This window comes from Chaetura pelagica, unplaced genomic scaffold, assembly GCF_000747805.2.
Source record: "Chaetura pelagica isolate M959 unplaced genomic scaffold, ChaPel_1.0 scaffold109, whole genome shotgun sequence".
Taxonomy (NCBI): domain Eukaryota; kingdom Metazoa; phylum Chordata; class Aves; order Apodiformes; family Apodidae; genus Chaetura; species Chaetura pelagica.
Window position 1 is genome coordinate 12267949 of NW_009970725.1, and position 20542 is coordinate 12288490.

The 20542-nt window shown below is 38.1% G+C and overlaps 2 protein-coding genes across 2 annotated transcripts in view; one reads left to right on the forward strand and one right to left on the reverse strand.

Moving 5' to 3' along the window:
* Positions 1 to 13620, forward strand: part of ARHGAP28 (Rho GTPase activating protein 28) — a 73693-nt gene extending 60073 nt beyond the window's left edge. The window contains exons 8-15 of the mRNA XM_010006862.1: positions 610 to 687; positions 3759 to 3921; positions 5355 to 5437; positions 7236 to 7433; positions 8154 to 8297; positions 10905 to 11029; positions 11649 to 11713; positions 13529 to 13620. Coding sequence (XP_010005164.1) covers positions 610 to 687; positions 3759 to 3921; positions 5355 to 5437; positions 7236 to 7433; positions 8154 to 8297; positions 10905 to 11029; positions 11649 to 11713; positions 13529 to 13620 — 948 coding nt within the window. The remainder of the gene's footprint in view (positions 1 to 609; positions 688 to 3758; positions 3922 to 5354; positions 5438 to 7235; positions 7434 to 8153; positions 8298 to 10904; positions 11030 to 11648; positions 11714 to 13528) is intronic.
* A 5262-nt stretch (positions 13621 to 18882) lies between these two features.
* LAMA1 (laminin, alpha 1) overlaps positions 18883 to 20542 on the reverse strand; it is an 80561-nt gene continuing 78901 nt past the window's right edge. Inside the window, exon 63 of the mRNA XM_010006863.1 lies at positions 18883 to 19167. Within this exon, the coding sequence (XP_010005165.1) occupies positions 19007 to 19167 (161 nt within the window). The 3' untranslated portion in view covers positions 18883 to 19006. The remainder of the gene's footprint in view (positions 19168 to 20542) is intronic.

The window sequence follows — 20542 nt, forward strand, 5'->3', positions numbered from 1 at the left end:
GAAACAGAGCTGGTGGTGAAAAATCCAGAGCTGTATGAATAAATGTTAGGAATTTATTTTTTTCCCTCATTCTAAGTTACGTTAAATCAAAACATTTTTTTTAAAATAAAAAATTAGAGTGGAAAGCCTATTCACAGAAATTTCAAACTAAAATATCCTGGGACCATTTTCTAATCTGAGTTCTCAGTTCCCAGAAACATATGTTATCTATAGACCTTACCATTGTGCTCCTCAGGGAAAGACTTAAACATTTCTCAGAGGTTAATTTTCTCTCAAAACACCATTGTATTTTACCCAGTGTATCTGCCCTTTTATGAGTATGCTTATGTGTTAATTGTTCTATAGCAGTGCCAAGTTTCAAATCAAGGACAGAGGGGCCTATTGCATTATCGGTTTTCTATACTCTGCATACTCCTTATTTCAGGGTCAGGAATATAGAGAATGAATTAAGAAGGTTTACTTACCTGAGCTGGCCTGTTTTCATTAGCAAATTACATAGAAATGTATCTTTTTCAAATTAGTCTCACGGATACCTAGACTGAAGAAAAAAAAAAAAAAAGGCTAATAGTATTTTTAATTGCTTTCCTGCCTTTTGTGGTTTTTTTTCAGTTGCTGCACAAGCTTGAGGAAACAGGTTTAGAAACCGAAGGAATTCTACGAGTGCCTGGATCTGCCTCCAGAGTCAAGGTACATACTTGTGCCAGTTTTCTGTCTCCTGTACCACAGATCCTACGTAAAATAATACAGCACACATAAATGTCCACTGCACATAAATACTGATGTGTGGAGACCAGCATTTCTCCTACCAGTGGAAGGTCAGATTGGTTCCTGGGAACCAATAAATGGCAGAACATATGGTCAATTGCTTTGTATTTGTTAATGTTCTATATAAAGGACAGACTTGACACTGAAAGCAGTTTTCCTCCACTAGACATTGAGGGATCCTTCCAGTTTATCTCTGTCATCCAAAATTGCTGTGATCTTATCTCTGTTTTAATTTATTTCAGAAATCCAGAGTTGCTAAACTGAGTGAGCTTCAGATAAACATCTTATTCTATGTCATTTTAACCTTTGTGTCACTTTATTTCTCATTTATCTTCTTTGATCTTACAATTTCATGTTCCAAGTGAGAGAAATTTGGCCTGTGTTCACTGTTTGGCAGCCTCGAGTACTGCATTTTCACAGGCTTTTTGCGGGCTGTGAACACAGGCTAGTTGGTACCAAATAGCCTGACACTGCAGTGCAGTAATGCTTATAATCGTTTCTCCAGACTGACTCGGTTCCAGGAACTGGAAGCCTCTGGCAGACACAAATTAGGAAAACAACTTTTTTCTGGGCTTAGTAGTGTCTGCCTCTTTCCTAGATTTTTGTTTTTTCTATGTTTGTTTGTTTGGGTTTTTTTTTTAAATCTGTTTTAAGTAACTTCTTATAGTGCATCCCAATCCCACTTTCTCATCATCAAGAAAAATAGTCTTGCTTTCTGAGGCAGGAAGTCTCAGCATCATGGCAGCCACACAAACAGCAATGCTGGGGATTGCTAAATTATGATAGGCTAGGAATCATAAAAAACGGGTGTACAAGAAGAAGCAGCAGCATTGCATGAAATGCATCCAAGATAGGCAGTAGCAGCCCTGCTCCCTTTGATTCTATGGACTGATAAAAGCACTCAGTACCTAGCAAAGAGACCCATCTTGCAGAAGGGAGCTCCTCATTTGGCCTGTATTTTTAATCTTCCTCATTTTTTCTGTACTGTGCCTTGTTCACTTATTATTCACAATCTATATCCAGGGAGCTGCTATATGTCTTTATATGTAGCTCTCCTTTACTGTGTGGTAATGCCCATATGAAAATTTAAATTATTTGAGTTTTGGCTTTGTTTAAGACTGTCCAACAAGCCAACCACCTAGAGAGAGGTATTTTTTCATTGCAGGTCCAGATTTCACCCATCAAAGCCTTCATACATTATTATGACATTAGGATTTGAGGGCATTCCAGTATTATTTCAGTCTTGTTTGGAGAAAGAAAAGGCATATGGAAGTGATTAAAGGTTACTCTTCAATAAAACAAAGAAAAGAAGAAATAAATACAAGTTTTCCTCTGTAATCTGGTTTGTAACAAAAGCTCAAGTGAACAAAAATGCTTGATAGTGTACTGTAGGATCAGTCATTTTTAGAAAAAAAACAACACAAAAACCCACTTTTTTTTTCAAGGTGCATACATACATATATGGGGAGGGGATGAGTGTATAAAATATAAATATGTTTACATATGCATGTATGTATATTAAATGTTTATGTTTCAAAAGTCTTGCTTGCTATTTCTATGGATTTTTCCCAGTTCTCAGCAGAAAAATGTGAAGTAGTTTTTCTCTCTTCTTTTGGTTTTGATGAGGTGAAGATTTCTGTTCCACATTTCCCAGTCAGTAACCAGAAGATAATTTAATCCAGGTGTTGGTATGGATTATGTGCAAGGGATGTAAATACAGCAGAAGCTGAGATATCCCAGATTACAGCAAGTGCTAGTAAAAATGAGATGGTAACATTATATTCCCAATCCTGAATGACTTTCCATTTCCTTTTGTGCCAACCATTTCACTTCATTATGTGTGACCATATTGGATATGTAATTTCCTTCCATTCATATGAGGCAGGGTAAACAATCTATTTTTTTAAGTTTTCTGTCTGAATAGACTAAACTTTCTTTGTGTGATATTAAGGTACATTTGACAAAAACATCATCTGAAACCTGAATATTAGCTACACTTGTAATTTGTCAAAAACAGTTTCACAAAAAGCAGCAACAAACTTCCTATGGATAAAGCAGTGTTTGGCCAGTAATAATTGTGAAAGCTGCATTATTTATTTATATCCTTCTATTGCAATAGCCTCCTTCAATCTTATTAACCCAACAAATTTCTGAGGAGTTTACATTTTCCAAACAGTGATTTGGGTTTGCAGCCAAATTGTGTTCCTACTAGGAACCTTACTAAATATTTCCCATTCACACATGTGTGTGAAATATTGATTAGTTACACTCCAGAACTAAACAGACCTCTGTTACAGAGCAAGATACTAACACTGGAGGACAGTAGGATTAAATGTCTACCCAAAATGGTATAATCAATTCTGTCTTAGGTATCTCCTGTGGTTTTAGAGGGCTTTTTTGACGTATATTAAATTGAGGTTTTCTTACAGTAATGGTTAAGATACCTTTATTTTTCTATTAAGTGATCAAATCTAATTATAGTTATCCTAAAAGAAAAAATTGTCTTAAGGAAAGAAAGACCTTAAGTTAAAGCCATTTGCTCAAGGTCCATGGACTCCAATACCAAGAGATTGTCTAGCAAGTTCACTGGCAGTGAGGAAGAAATGGCACTCAATTGTGCTTTAAGGGTCAAAACCTCTGGAGAGTGTCTCAAAAAGAACAGCTGTGCTAAAAATTCTGTTTAACTGAATTTTCTGTTTCTAGTTCTAAGACACTGCACAAGTTTTTCTTGCTTTAAAATGGTTCAAATGGGTCACTGGCAGAAATGCAGCTAATATAAACCAAATTTAGCCTGGGTTGCAAAATATCCCCAGGAACCTGATCTGTTAACCTGCTCTGAACTCCACATGGCTGTAACTAGGCTGCTACTGGTTTGGGGCTACTTCAGCTATGGTGTAAGCCTGCCTCTGGTTTGTAATGGGATTTCTGAAGTGATCTCAAACTGCCGGGTCAGAAGCAATGATTAAAGGTCAGATGTTCCTTTTATCTTTCAGAATCTCCACCAAGAGCTTGAGGCAAAATTTTATGAAGACACTTTTGACTGGGACCAAGTACGAAATAACGATGCAGCAGGACTGCTGAAAATGTTTATAAGAGAACTCCCAAGCCCCCTTTTCACAGTAGAGTATCTACCTGCTTTCATCACACTAGTGGAAAGTAAGTGGAAAAGGAGTTAATATGGACTGACCTAGACAAAATGTAATAATAGATGTTACATTTTTTTCTCTTTCTGAAGCAGAGAAAAAAAAGCCCCAGTGCCTTGCCTACACAGTTACATTTTCTGCAAGATTTCCTTTTCAAATGGAAAAAAGTCTCCATGCTTAGCTAACACAACTGTTTAACAAAAGAATTGAAATCTTTGAGCAAATGTTGGCTGAGCAATGACTTTCATATATAGACCCTAATTCACACAAATTACAGATTTCAGAAATGAAAATTTCTGCAAGGTAAATTCAGGTCACTGTCCTTTAGCTGACATTCTATGGGTTCTGTTTTATTTCTCTCTGGATTTATGCTGGGGTCAGAATATTCTTACAAAGATATATGTGATCACAGAAAGCTTTGGGCAGTCGGGTCTTGTTTTCAGTGTACATACACCCTCTTGTTCTCAGTACATTTTGTTAATGTCTCTTCCAGGAAGAACACCGTGGTACCTTGCAATACCAATTGACTTCATTGTAAATGCACTTGAGCTAGGACAGAGTGAAACCATCAGGATGGTGATTAGGCAAATGGGTACAGAAATCTTAGAATCTTTGTATAAGGTTGCAGACAATCTTTCAGGATCTCTATGAGGTCGTTTAAAGGGCACAAGGAGGTGACCCCTTCCTGTAACCTTCATGTACTTGAGTGTGCTCCTTGTGAGATCGAGACTGCAAGCAGTTGTGATGGTTTCTCAGTTTGGAGGACAAGACTGAACATGAGGAGTCTGTGCTCTCTAACAGACACACTGTCCACAACACTCTTTTTCTCCAAACCTCTCTCACCCCCCCGAGGGGAAACAAATGACATTTATGCTTCCCATATTCCTCATCCCTGCTCTTACAGAGATCTTTGAACAGTATCAATATATACCACTTGTTGAAAATATGGTGTTTTGTAGCTGACAAGGGGCTCTAAAATGCTAGACTTGGGACAAGTACTTTTTGAGTTATAAGCTATCAGTCTCCACTCCAATGGCACAAGTGTTCAGCAAATTACTCCGTAATAACGGTTTGAAAATTTTCTGCAAAAAAAATTGCACATTTCAGTTTGAAAGGAGGAAAATACTTGATTCACATACAAAACAACCAGACCACAATATCAAAGAGAAATTGGCTGGTATCGAAAAATTTTGTCTCTTTGCTATTTAGACAGAATTCTAGAGAGCCTTGTCTCCCCTCTGACAAACACCCAAGATGATAAGGAAAAATCCACTCATTATATTTATTTTTATATTTGGGGAAAAGATTAGGATTAGTAAACATCTCAACGTACTAGTTTCAACCAGGCAGTGGTGGTTGTGTTTCTAGAACTGCTGACCAACAAGGTTTTTAGAAAAAAAACAGTTGTAACAGGGATTTAAAAACATTAATTCTTCATATTCTTAGAAATCTCCAAGATCAAGTTACAGCTGCAAGCTTTGCATCTGTTGATCATGCTGCTGCCTGAAGCCAACAGAGACACAGCCAAGGTAAGTTCTTCATTTGCTAGCATCTGCCATCTGTCATGCTTTTAACTTTTAAATGAGAGATCAATTTATTTTTTTTCTAACAGTCGGTGATCAGTCACCATGAAAGTATTCATCTGTGTTTTTCAACATTTCCTTGAAAAGGTGTTCCAGGTCCCTGTCTGTCATGTATTTTACAAGTAATTAAGAAATAGTTGCTGGAGGTATCCAGCTGTTGGTGTCAGCAAATGGCTCCCAGGCATCATTTATTCTGGAGCATTCATTTAAAAGAGGCACGATCCTTGCACAGTTGGGAAAGAGAAGGTCAAGTTTCTGGGGTTTCTGTATAACTGGAATTCTCCTACATGAAGTTAAACAAGAAGTTGCCCCCCAGAAGCTCACTAGTGCACCCCTAGTGATCAAGGGCTTCCAGGGCACTGGACCACACTGAAGGAGGTAGTTAAAAGTAAAAAAACCCTGAAACATACATTTGTAGCAGGGATGTCAGGGCCTCAGCCTCAAGTGTTTTGCTTCAAGAACTCACACCCACAGCCATGAACTGCTTCCTGATACAGACACAGTGGCTAAAAGCATTTTGGGGCTTGAGAGCTCCCACGTCTGACTGCAGTTATATCCTGATTCTAGGAGTCTTTGGACTTGTTTCCACATAGGGGAAACCTGGGTGAAAAAGCTACCTGGGAGGCCCCAGACATTTCATCAGGTCTCCTGGTCACCAGGACCCTGCAGTCACCCATCAGTAAGTTTAGATATAGCTTTCTGAGTCCAGGTGCCTTCTTTACCTGTATTTATTTATACAATAAAAAGGGACAAGAATAGCAACCCCCTTTAAAGCATTTGGAGGTCTACTAGTGCTTGGTGAAGAATGGGTTCTATTTCTTTTAGCAAAGTCCATATTGATATAGAGCAGTATATGTAAAACGCGTGCCAGAATAGTGGTCTTAATTATTACTAGGCTTTTATATGAAAATAGAAGTGATGACAAAATTGAAAGCATCCCTACTTGATATTTATAATGAGATTTTTTAAACTTCTCCAATGCAGTGTCTGTTTTGTAATTCCTGGGTTTGTAAAAATGTTTTAATTGCAATGTCAGGATACAAAGAGAGTGGTTTTAATGGTATGGTGCTGCAAAAGGCCTCACTGGCAGACCCCAACTCTAACCACAGCTGCAATCTATCCTATTCAGTCACTCAAGCAAAATTCTGAATAAACTGCCCAAAAGGGAAATGAGTTTCCTTTGACTCTGCCATACATGTACAGAAGTGACGTCAACGAACCATCACTGGGCTCTTCTTGCTTTCATTATCCCAGAATAAAAGTTTGGGGGTTGCTGGCAGAAATTCCACAAATTATACCATATATGGAACTGCTGTACATTTGAAGGGAGGCTGATCACCCTGGTGATTGCAACATAAAATACCTTTACCAGATACGTCAAAATGGGCACCTTGAACTCTATGAAGAAGTTAACTGTTCCATTGCAACACTTTTATGTCTTTCCCCTGCTACAGGATTCAGAGCCTTAGTGCAGACATTGCAATGGACTTACAGATTTGGGATTATGCTCCAAATGATAGCTAACTTATTAGAATGTATTTTGATATCATTAATTTTTTCTCTGTGAGTGACACAGGAGGTTGTGCCAGCAAATACCAGAGTAGTCCAAATTGGAATACCAAAAGCCCTAAGTTTCACCTCCGAGTGAAAATAAAGCAGCTTTTGAGCCAGACATGTTGTGCATTTGAAAATGCTGCATTTAAGAAGTAAACTATTTTGTGAGACTCAACAAGTGTTTTTCCAGGCCTTTCTTCAGTTCCTGAAGAAGGTGGTTGCTAATGAGGGGAAAAACAAAATGAACTTGTGGAATGTTTCTATGATTGTTGCACCAAACCTCTTCATCTACAAAGGGAAGCGTGCAAACCAACAAGAAATGCAAGCAGCCGCCACCACAGCGCACATTGTGAGGCTTTTAATTCGGTACCAGGACATCCTGTGGACAGTGAGTACTGCTGGTTCCCTCTTTATGACTCCAGGACAGAAAAGTACTTTGCTATATGTAGCAGCTCCGTAGAAATCAGAGTAAATTTACATTTCTGACAGAAACAGTTAGCAATTCTTTGGAAACTGGCTGGAGTCTTCTAGATCTAGTATGAGGTAGAGCGAGAGGTACCTCTGGGCAGAGATTTACCTCACCTAAGACATCTGTTTTAGCAAAAAAATTGCCCTTGGGAGGTACTTCTCCCACATCATTGTTTTATACAGAAGAATGCATAGGAAAATGATTCAATCTAGGTGCCTAGGTGAGATAGCTAAACTTGGATAGGGTTTAATGTCTGTTTAGAGTCTAGTCCGTAATGATACAGGCCAAAAGTGTGTACTACTTGCTGGACTTCCAAAGGTTGGTATGAAGATAATGAGTGTCTCAGCTCTTTTCTTCACAACAGAGGGAGAGTATGATGGGGATTGCAAAGACAACCTCCTAATAAACTTAGTACAACTGCAAATATCACTAAGATGTTTCATACGGTATGAAAGATGATCTATAGCTTCACGCAAATAACAACTGTGGGTTGTTACGAGAGCTACTAATCGCATGTATCTTCTGGGAATAAATGGAGCTTCTGCTGCCTAAAATTTGGCACCTCTCTGAATGCCCAACACCAATTTTTTTGAGGGAAAAAATGACTGTGTATTCTTAGCTCTGGTTTTCTCTCTTTAGGTCCCATCCTTTCTGATCTCCCAGGTGAGAAAAATGAATGAGGCAGCAATGAACAACAGCAGGAGGCAGCTGATGTTTGACAAAGGAGTGAGAAAACTTCTGAGGAGAAAGACCATGGAACGGGAAAGACCTGAAAGACCAGAGGTGTGATAAGAAATAGACCATTTTCAAGGGCAGCTTTAGCCAGCCTCCTTGATTTCTTATCTCTGAGAAAAGCTTTTGGGGGTGAGGAGGAAATTTTTACATACAAAATAAGTTGATTTGGGAGGCATCTTGAAAGATATGCTTCACAGTCCAACATCCTGATAAGACAAAGATTTAGAAATTGATTGAGAAAAAAGGTGAGGAAAGCAGAATGATGTCTAGCAGCCCAAAGTATAAGATAGCTAGTTACAATGCTGGTTTTATACCTGTTTTATAAGAAAATGGTCATATGTGGAGAGTCCTTGACAGAAGTGATCTGTAGATACTCAATGAATGCAAGGATCTGTAGTTGATATGGTTGATATTAGGATTACTTGTATTTACCCATGCCCTAGTCCAGGCCATTTGGTATTTTCCTTGCACGCTTTAGTTTTATAGCTTTGCATTAACTTCCTAAGCAGAGAGAAAAATCCAGTTTGCCTAAAACAGACATCAAAACTGGGTCTGAATTTTAAGTGTCTAATTAAGTAGTTTGTGTTGCTACTCCCGATAAAGACAGAGGAGAGAGGTGGATACTTTTGAGGTTTTCCAGAGCTCCAAATGCAGTTCAGACTTAGGAAAGTCCAATACAAAGTCTTCCTTCAGAGATCTTAAAGCCACCAACTTTACTGCCTGCATATGGAGTTAGGAACTTGCCCAAGTTAAGCTATTTCAAAAGACAGCTAAAATTAACTTACACATTAGGTGTAACATAATTTGTGCAACAAATCATGTTATGTATACATGCCCAAAATATACAGTCCCTATGGCAGCTTATATGAGGCAATTGCCTTTAATAACCTGGAGAGGAAGGCTTCAGAGACTTCATGGGGTTTTAAAGGAAGCAGACTGGTAAACTGTAAGAGAAGGAACTGATCAAGGACTTCAAGTCTTCAAGAATATTCTTGAAAAACAAAAGAAAAGACAAATAAGAAAGGAGTGATATTAAGAGCTTATAAGAAATAGAGAATAAGCCAGCTAATACAGACAACAGGGAAAATGCAGAAGGGAACACCTGGGGAAAAAAAAAAAAAGAAAGAGAAATTTTATATATAATCAGAGGGCTGGAGCACCTCTCTTACAAAGACAGGCTGAGAGAGTTGGGGCTGTTCAGCCTTCAGAAGTGAAGGCACTAGGGAGACCTTATAGCAGCCTTCCAGTAACTGAAAGGTCCTACAGGAAAGCTGGGGAGAGGCTTTTTATAAGGGCTTGTAGTGATAGGACAAGGAGGAACAGTTTCAGACTGAAAGAGGGTAGGTTTAGGTTAGATATTAGAAAGAAATTCTTTACTGTGAGGGTGGTGAGACACTGGAACAGGTTGCACAGGGAAGTTGTGGATGTCCCTTCCCTGGAAGTGTTCAAGGCCAGGTTGGATGGGGCTTTGAGCAACCTGGTCTAGTGGGAGGTGTCCCTGCCCATGCAGAGGGTTGGAACTAGATGATCTTTAAGGTCCCTTCCAACCGAAACCATGCTATGATATGAATTGTGAAGCCATGTTAATTCAGGTTTTTTGGTAATTCATTTGCCAGCCATGTCTGAGATAGACGGTGGGTATACACAATTGGTGCTGCAGATGTATGTTTGTTTAAAATGGTGGTATAGACTACTGTGTTACAAAACTGTATTCACCCTGGATCTAATATAGTCAGAGCTTCTAAGAGGAGTCAATTACTGCAGTCATTTCACCTCTGGGAACACAAGTTCATTGATCATAGTAATTGGGTTTGCATCTAATAAAAACGAGACTGGCCATGGCAGGTAGCTGAAATATGAAGGGTAGATTGGAGGCAAACTCTGTTTGGAGAACTGAGTTGAATTCTGAGAGCACTTAACACAAACCCCAGGTCTCAGATGTTCTAAATTACACAAGGACAGAGACTAGAGAGACTATTGTACCCTGCTCAGCATGGTATTAACTGGATTAGACCTGGAATGCAAACCTTGCTAATTGATTTATCCGCCATTAATCATGGAAGAGTGCATAAACTTCATAGATGATCTTTTGAACTCTATGCAAGGTCAAATTTAAAATTAACAGAAACCATATGGCACTTTCATATTTTACTCAACATAAGCTTTGATTTAGTTGAGGCTACAGGAAGTGGAAACAGAGAACTGGATTTTCATGCCTCTAAAGAATTTAATCTTTAAAAGGAAGATCCAAAATTCCTAATAATTTAAACTTTTTTTTTTAAAAAAAAGGACCAGTTGGTTCACTGACCAATGCTAACAGCAATAACTTAAAAAATCTCAGGTAACAACTTGACTCAATATTACTGCAAGCAATTAAAATCCAAGAGTTAGTACTTAATTCTGCATGCATTTATGTGATGCTTACCAAGGAGTTTGAGCTTTGTGTCATATCTTATTATACTGTAGATATAAATTTGTGTATGACTGTAAATATATTTTTTTAGTGATTACAAGAATACAGGACACTGATTTTTGCAAGCAAGCTCAGAGGCATTGCAGAACTGCTTCTGAATAGAGCTACATTAATATGTGCCTTAAACTTACTGTACTGAATATTGATTTTAGGGAGCTGTCACTTTTCCCCCATACCTGCAGTCCGACATACCCGAGGGGGTGATAAGAGTTTATGCTCCACTGCATTCAAAAGTCTCTATGGCAATTCAGCTCAACAGCCAAACAAAAGCCAAAGACATCCTGGCTCGATTCCACTGTGAAAACAGGTGGGTAGATGAGAACATCTTGTTTTTCCTGAACAATAATGTCAGAACCATTAATGAATAGGTTGCCCCCTTTTCAAAGAGTTGTATTACAAGAACTCTTATTTCTAATTCAAAATTGCTAGTTTATGGTTACATTGGTATAATAAATTTTAAAATACAGTATCAATCTGCCCTCTATTATGCCACTACTAAATCCACATTTTATAACTTGTTGTATAGAGAAACCAGAGGGATTGTCTGACATCTGCCCATAAAATGTTAATGTTTTTATTTCTGTAAGGTAATAATTATTAACATGGTAAATGTTATGGTAATGGAAAAATGGTAAGTTATATCTGAAAGCCTTTCTGCAAAGTCTTCCAATGTTACTACATCATTCTGTTCTTTAAGTAAATATTTTAAAATAAATAATATAATAGAAGGCTTAGTTAACAGTGACACAGTAATCTACCTCTGTAGCAGATTTGGTATTCTGCAGTGATGCATTTGGTGGAAGCCCTTGGTTTTGATAAAGAAGTTCATAGGAGCAAAAATATAAATGTTTAGCTTAATATAGATGGTGATTGATAAGGCAGTGGTTGTAACAGAAAGACAAACTTAAGGTTTTTTTCTGTCCTAGCCGCGGTTCATCACAGAACATGAGAGGCCAGATCCAAAGTTTACATGAAATTGGAGGAAATATAGGTAGGTCTCATTTTGAAAATTTAATTCTGAATGTCCTTAGCCTCCTAAAACACCTAATGGCAGTGCTGGTTTCACACAGCTGGGTTTTCTCCTACCTTCTAGTCCATCTGTGGGAAAGATGTCTAACCTTAAAGCTATTAAAAGCAATGTAATGATTCCTTCCCTCTCCACCATGACTGGAAGGGCATGCCGTAGGAGATAGTGACCCTATCTCAGTGGGTAGATCTCATCAGGACTCTTTGCAGTCTTGCCAAATTCATTTGACCTTTCTCACTCTCATAATTGAGCATTTTTCCATGGTTAAGAGAACCTTAGTCTTACTCTCGCAAGCACATTCCACCTCGCTCTCAAGCCTACTCCCAAGACCTGTTTCTTCCTCACTGTATTTAAGTGTTAACCTCCTCCAAATCAAGAACACAAACTTGAGGATTCAGCCCCTGCATGTATGGGTGTACTATACTCATCCTAACATATGTGCTTTATTTAGATTGTAAATGCCTTACAGTAAGATTTTCTCTTCCGTGTTTCATGCAGTGACATTCTTGGAATAACAGCAGTGGTTTGCCACACAAGTTCCTGCTCTAAAGGTCAAAAAACAGATTTTAATTTGATATTGCACAGTCCTGACTCTCTGTCTATTCATACTAAAATTCTGGATGCTCTGTTGGAGTCTTTTGGCAGCTGCCTCAGATTATTTTTTCATTCTTCTAGATTAATCTCTAAACAGTTTCTATAAAGTTATTACAAAACATCAGACTTCCTTCAGCAGCAGTTTAGAAGGAAAGATTTTATTACTGATGATATACAAAGTTAAATTTGATTAGTGAATTTTTTTGCCTTGCTAAGCAGAATGACCAACTGACCCTAAAACAGGAGAAGATCCTAAAGGCCTTGTGAAAATGCCCCAAGTGTTACCACTGTGCTCTTCAAAAAAAATCGGACATTTAGTTTGCATCTTCATTAAAACTACTTTTATAGCTCTAGGTCTTCCCAGGTACCTTATTACATCAGTTATGCCTTAATTCATTTAAATTGCTTTCACTTTAATAAAATCATTAGGACGTCAGTGACCTTAAAAGTAACCATACAAAAATTTTATTATAACTTGCAGTGTAACCTCAGCAGTTAAATGACCTCATCACCAAGTGTAAATACAACATAGTCCAATAAATCAACTCAACTCAAGAATTGATTGCCTTATTACACTTTTAAGAAGCACCAAATGCCTCTTTCAGTGGCAAAGGCAGCAGGGGCTCCCCAGCCAGATTCTATTCCCAGTCACCACCTAATGAAACCCGGAAACTGCCAGACTTCTGAAGACTCTTAATTTTTAATTATTTTTTTTTAAATCAGCAAAGCAGCAATTGCCAAAATCCTTGATGTAGTCCCTGTATTTCTTTGCAAGATCCTAGCTGGATGGGAACGCATAGTTTACAGTTATTTTTTCAGCATTTAAAAACTGCAAAAATGAGCTCACAGAGTCCTAATTCCAGCCCAGTAAATCCAAAGAAATAAAAAAACCTGCCGTACTGTGGCACTTGCAAGTAACAGTGTTGTTAATGCTTCTATTACAACCACAATATTTTTTCACCCTTTCACTAAATACATTGCCCATAACTCAGCATAGCGCTAAATAACTGGCGAATTTACTAAAGCTCCAGCCTGTATCCAGGCAAGATGTCAGCTGGACACACCAAACTGGGCTCACGTTGTGCAAGTCAGAGATACAATCAAGGACATTTTAACACAGCTCTGTCCCCTTTACCCATGTGCTTAAAACAGCCTATGACTTACAGCTGTTGATTTCCGTTTCAGGTCAGCACTGCTTGGATCCGGACGCTTACATGTTAGATGTTTACCGTGCAAATCCTCAGGCAGAATGGGTGATAAAACCAAAAGCAAGCTGAAGCAGAAGGCCATGGCATGCTGGACAAAAGCCAAATGAACAACAGTGCTGCCTGTCATTTTAAGAAGCTCTTGACAGAGATGAAACAAAGTGGTAGCTACAGGATATCATTCCTTCCTACCACACGGTCCAACTGATGTTCGCCATGTACTACTTTGGGTATAAACATTATCACTCCGGCTTCTGGACTATCTGAAAAGATCACATCAGTTATGCTTCATATGGGTTACTCTTGTGCCAGGTGGCTCAGGAGTGAAGGAGGATGGACCAAGGTACGGTGCACAGAAACAACCTGTCACATACTGATTTGCTTGTTTCCTCACCTGCTGTTAGAACATGATTTTTTTGAAAGAATCCAGTGGCATCCATGGATGCATGAAACACTACAGACCACGGCATAACATAGAAGCATCAGAGACATTCAGTAAGAGAAGGTATCTGTCAAGCATGGAAGAGAGGACCTCAACCTACAGCAGTGCCAAGATGTAGCTGTGTGACAAAATCAACCTTTCTGCTGAAAGCAAACCTGTACAGTGTGCATTACTGCAATAGATAAGTCTCTTAGTCACTCCTCGTAAGTACCTGATGGTGGAGGAGGGAGGGAGGCAGGAGGAAGAAATACTGTATAGGCAGCTATACTGCTTTATGTATGTATCACTGTATATATTACTACCGGTTTTCCAGTGTTGTCTGTCTGGATCACAATACTGTGTGCAATTGTAGAGCCACAAACCATTTTCTCCATCCTTCCTCTGTCACACACACAAGTTCTGGGAGACAAATGTTGGGTGAGAAGGGGCATATTCTCCTAGCTCCATCTTTCACTTTATACTCTCAGATTGAAGTCTGTGTAATGCCATAATAGGAGATATGTGTTAATGGTGCCACTTACAGCCATCACCTTTTTTGTTAAACATTATACTTTCTTAATTTGTAGCCTAATTCTTTTCCATTTGTTTATTTTAGCTTTAATATGTAAGCAACTTTTATACTATTCAGCTGCATTGAGAAGAAAGACCTTTGTCTGGATCTTGTATAATACAGCATGGAGAAGAAAAAGAGCTTCTAATGTGTAGAGGGATTTAATACTTTTTATTTAACATTTACACATTAGGGCCTTAAAACCATAGCCAAACTAGGCCCAGTTGTCCTGGGGCTTTTACAAACAACATAGTAAATTGCAGCTCCTATTACAGATGGCACATAGCCTATGAAAACACAGGCTGACAAGAGAACTGTGGGCTGTGATGGCACTGGGAATGCAGCACAGCAGATGTTAGACAGTATGCCTAGTTTGTAGCCAGTCACAAGGGTGAGAACCATTCTTCAACTAATCCTTTGGTTTGGGGCTGTACCTTATGGAACTAAAGCGTGTTTGTTGAGTAGGGAAACTCACACGTCTCTGGAAAACCACAAGGATTTTTTTCATCTTTGTCTTTCACAAAAAATGGGAACTAATGCCTTCAACTGCACTACAATATCTCTGCCATTGGATGACGACAGAGCCGAATAAATGCACCTGCAGTCTGAGCAGTAGGTTTTGTTCCTGACCTGGGCTCACAGATGAGGAAGAAGTTATGTCTCTGTTTACTAGGTAGCAATGTAAAAGAGTTCTGAACTAAGTCTTCCAGGTAAATGTCAAACATGCTGTCCTGCAGAGAAACCTGCAGCATGTAATGCTCTGCTGAATCTGTCTGATTAGTATTTTCACTTTCTAGAAACCCTACTTCTTGTTCAAAGTTAATTGTGTTCTCCAGGACTTAGCTCCCATTGTTAGCGTTCAGTGAAAGAAACCAACAACAATTCAGTAATTTTACCAGCAACAATGATGTCTAGAGAGGGCAGATCCCATTGTCTTTCTTACATCCTTGAGATAAAAAATGATTAGATTTAGCAACATTATTAATTTTCTTTAAAACGGGGAAATTTTTTAACTTATCTTCCCCCACCCCACCTCTTAACACTAGTGGATGCACAGTTGCAGCCAGGTTAAGACCAGGACAGTTGTATTATAAAATACATTGCTTATTTTGACAACTATTTATTTTAGGTATATGAGAGAGAGTAGATCTGTGGTTTGTTCTGTGGTTTGTTTGGACTAAGCATAAATGTTTTATCAAGTGCTTTGTTCCTGATTCCCTTTTAGTTCCCTCTGTGGCAACAGACAACTCTACTATGCTGCCCTTTTCTTTTTAGCTATAAAACAGGACTAGTACTTTCCTTATAAAGGTAACACAAGAATTAGTTGAATTCTACTCTCAGATGCACACCAAACAGTTCTCTGAGCAGAACAGGAGTTATAAGCATCCATCTAGGAGGGACAAACTCAGCAAAGGGGTTTTATGGGCAAAGTGCTTTGAATATGAAAAGCATCATAAAAATGCTAAGCATCATTGTATTATAGCCAACAAAAGGTTCTATGACTGTACAAAAAGTCTGAACATTAACTAAATAGTTGAAAATGTCGTAGCAGATGAGATAACCTTTCACCGTACTTTCAGACAAAATACATTGACCTCTTCTGTCTTGCCCACTCACTTCACTCTGTGTTCTCAATAGCCATGCAAGGGAAAGTACAGAGCACCCGTGTGCTCTGACAGTGACTTGCTCAGCATGTTCTGGACCCTGCAGTGAAGACTTCATTAAAATTATTTATGAAATAGATCTTACTGTATTCCATACAGGATACAAGAAGTTTTTGGAAGACTTCCACCTTTTACCACTTTGCAACAGAAAAGGCAAATCTGATGTAATGAAATCCATCCTGTGAATGCTTGTTTTATACTAAAAGTGCCTATAACTTTTAAAGACATACATATTAGCAGATTAGCTAGATTTTGCATATAGTGCATGGCCAAATACCTGCTGTCTCTGAAAAAGAATGGTAAAATTCTTTTTTGATACAAATGGACCTAATGACCCATGTGTACTGTGGTTAATACTTTTACACATTAAATTATTTTCTGTTGTTCTAGTACACTAACTTGATTTAATATGGAGCAGAGAAACTGAACAACCTCTAACAATATTTTTGAATATGATGTGTCAACTTTAGGCCTTATATTTCAGAATGCTGCTGGAGGCACCTGGAATTTTGTTCCTCCTAATGGTAGATAAGTCAAAACCAAGTTATGATAGGATTGTCACCTAGCAAAAAAGCAACATCTGTGGAAAGCTATTAACAAGAAAGTGGTAGCAAGCAAGGAGAAATTTATTCAGCAAACTCTAAAGATGCCTCAAGCATTTAAGTACTTCATGGATCCACAAAGACAGAATTTTGCATATCAAGAGAGAGAGAATTGCAAGAAGAAGGTATTGGAAACAGACTGGAATGTTCTAACCTGTTTATGCAGCTAGTGTCATTAGGATATGTGGTGTGTGCAAATGTCTGTGTCTGTGTATAAGATTAACTACCTCACTCTGCATTTTCCAGGAAAAATATTTTGGCTTAGAGGTTTACTATTCCAAAACTTACTATTATTAATTTCACCTCTCCACTGGTATTTTTCATTGATAAAATATTTTTCCTTTGAAGGGGAAAGATTTGGAAATTGTAAAAAATTTCTATTAGAAGACTTAATTCAGGATATGGATGAAATTTTATCCAAACCATGTTGTCTCAATTACTGCTTATAATGTGAACCTTATGAGATCAGACCTTTGGGTTAACGAACAACAAATACAAACATACTGTGTTTCAGTTGTTACTTTTCAATGGCTTTCCATTAATGTGTGTCTTCTCTGGAAAATACTACAATACCACTAATCAAAGCAAAGTCTTTGTATGTACGTTTCCCTTACAATCCTCATTATGTTATGTGTTTTGCTAAAGCCCAGACGTAAGTGTATTTGTACAGCAGAATGCGTCTATTGTATTGTATCCATGTCAAAAATAAAACCAGTATCAACAAAGAAAGCTCTTCAAATCTAAACACGTGGTTTTTGCATAGAAGTAGGTGACAGAAACTGCAAAAAGCAATGCTGAATCTGTCTTAAAGGCAATTCTGTTGTTATAGCACCTGAACAGCTGGCTACACGAAGGACCATCATCCTGCCATCCTTGCTCAAGTGGAGCAGTTCTTTGCTCCAGGAGCTCTTCTCTTGGACTACCTTTGATGCAAGGTAAAAATGACACTGCTTGGAATCCTGCCTCACTGAAATAAATGAGAAACTGCTTTGAGGTTTCATCTGAGCCCGTATTTTTTAAACTAGTATGAAATACACGGAGCAAAACTGACTTTAGAATTGTAAAAATGCATAGTAAAAGCCAAACAAAACTGTAAGCAGCAGTCAAAAAAATTGCTAGTTCAAAGAGAAAAAAGGAGATGGAAGTGACTTGTAAAAAACTGTATTTATTACAGATGCATCTTTAAGTATGAGACATGGTTGTCACCCAATGATCTGGCCAGTTGATGAACAGATGTCCTTAGCTAAGATCGAGTGCATGTACCCCAAACCTGCCTCAAACAGAACTACTGGAAGCCTCGTTTTAGAAGTAGAGGCAGGCACAATAGGAAAATAGGTGAAGACAGAACTTCTGCCTGGCCTGTGAATTAGGAATCACAGGACACTAAAGGTGCTTCCCTGTGTCCTGTAAGAAATACTGTTTTCCCAAGAAAGATGCTTTTGTTCTCATTGCCAAAACACATAGTTGTTCCCAAACCAGACCCAAATGGTTTCTTCACCAACACATTTCATATGCACCTCTGTGCTGTAGAGTTGCTGCTTCTCTTGCAGCTGATTACATGAACACATAAACAGGAACGTAATCCTGCTAGACAGTGTGGCTATATAATGGGGATCAGAAACACTAGATATTAAGGCAGAAGGAAAAAGTTTGAAGCTACTATTTAAAGTAAGAAAATTCTATTCATTAGACTCTGAATTGAGTATGAATTATGCTTTTAGGCTCCTGCTCCCTCTGCTGGCCTCTATTCACTTGTACTTTTCACTTAGCCTTCTGGCTTTTTATTTTTCTAACTGAAATGTATGGACAACAACTGAACTACATGAGATTATGCACATTTTATTGTAGTTTTATTATGTGGTCCAAAATTATTACCTTTTTATAAAATGACCAACACACAAATGAAATACTGTCAAGTAATCAAAAGAAAACATACTGTAAACACTGATTAATAAAAATTCCCAAAAAGCACCCAATTAATGCCATTAACATTGTAGTAGAGGTATTTGTTGTTTAAAACCTTTTTGTTAAAATGCAGACATAGAGCTTCTGACTAGAAAAAATACATGACCTGAGTTGAAAAACAACCAGAAAAACAAAGAGATGCAGGTTCTCACCAATTCTTTTCATTGCAAAATGAGAATAAAAAACAACAGATCAAAACAAACCCCCCCTCTCAGTCAGACAGACTTTGAGCAGTTCAGTGCTCAGCCCCAGGGCAGGAATGAGGAAAGACTCCACGCAGGTCAAAAGCTCTGCTGAAGTCAAACAATTCTGCTTGTTGGCCCTTAGTCAACACAAGGTTCCTCATGCAGCCACGGAATGAGCTCTTGCTCGTGAGGCAATTTTGCTTCACATCAGCTGAAAAACAAATGTGAAATATGTAGAATTTATTTCCAGTGAATTCAAACAATACAAATATCCAGGTTATTATCCAGCTGCTTCCTGTCCCTGCCAAATGAGAGATAAAACCAACACCCTTAAAGATCACCCGAGTTCCACTCATGATGATTTGGGACATTCTACTATGGACAGTCACTGCTGCCTTCAAGCTTAAGCCATGCTCTGGGGTAACTTGTGTAGAGTTTGCAAAAACAATTTGCCCCAGGGGACAACAGGTGATAAGAGAGGAAAAAAAATAAGAGAAAGTCACTCTACATAGGTTCTTCCCAGTTAAAATTGAAGTTAAAGAATATGAAGCAATAGCTGAGCAATTATGGACTCCACTGGCAAACCTAAACATGAAGTTGGTAGAGTCCCACTCTTTTTTCCATATAACCTGTGAGATAATTCATTCTACTTCTGCAGTACTCAACCAAACTGAAGAATTTCTCTGTCCTCTATGGACCCTCATTTTTACAGACAGAACACTGACAAAACAGTTAATATGACATTTCCCTATTTAAAAAAAAAAAAAAAAAAAAAAAAAAAAGGTTCAGGCGATGCTGATAAGGCTGTATTCAAGAAAGAGCATATTTTAATTGAGATCTGGTTAATTAGAATTAGTTTATTTTTCATGAAGCACAAAGGCTTGTCCAACATATGGCTCTGTAATATTTCAAGCTATGATTCCTAACGTTTTCAAAATATTTAATAGCTGAGCATGCCCTTCAGACCTCATCACTTTGTTTTCATACAAATGGAAATACCTGAACTGACAAATTCTGACAGCTGTTTCAGATACAAATGTAATATGGGCATTTTATGTTATGTTTAAAGGTATAAAGTACTCAAAACCATATGAAGCCTACTCACTCCCAGTATGGATGTGTTCATTAAAAAGCACATCTGCAAAAAGGCCAAACTCATGATGTTAGAAATTCAATCCTCTTAATACATTGTTTTGGCTCAAATTATTAACTAATGAGTTGCACAACTTAATTGAAAAATAATTAAGTTATTTTGTGTTACTATATTTTTCTATTACCATTGTAGTATGGCTGAAAGTTACTATTTTTTTCTATTACCATTGCAGTATGGCTGTTACATCAGAAGGGAATTTGCACAAAGGAAAATATAACCTGCAGCAGCTTGAGTTCTGTCTGCACAGCTTCTTACACAAAACATTACCAAAAATAAAGCAGAGAAGAGCACTATTGGAAACCTTACTTAGATGAAAGTGAAGGAAAGCCTTAATATGAATATGAATACACCTCAACAACGTAGACAGGAATGTTGCGAAGAGAGACTGTGAATGACAAATCACATGGAGGAAATCCTTTTCAGAAGCTAAGGA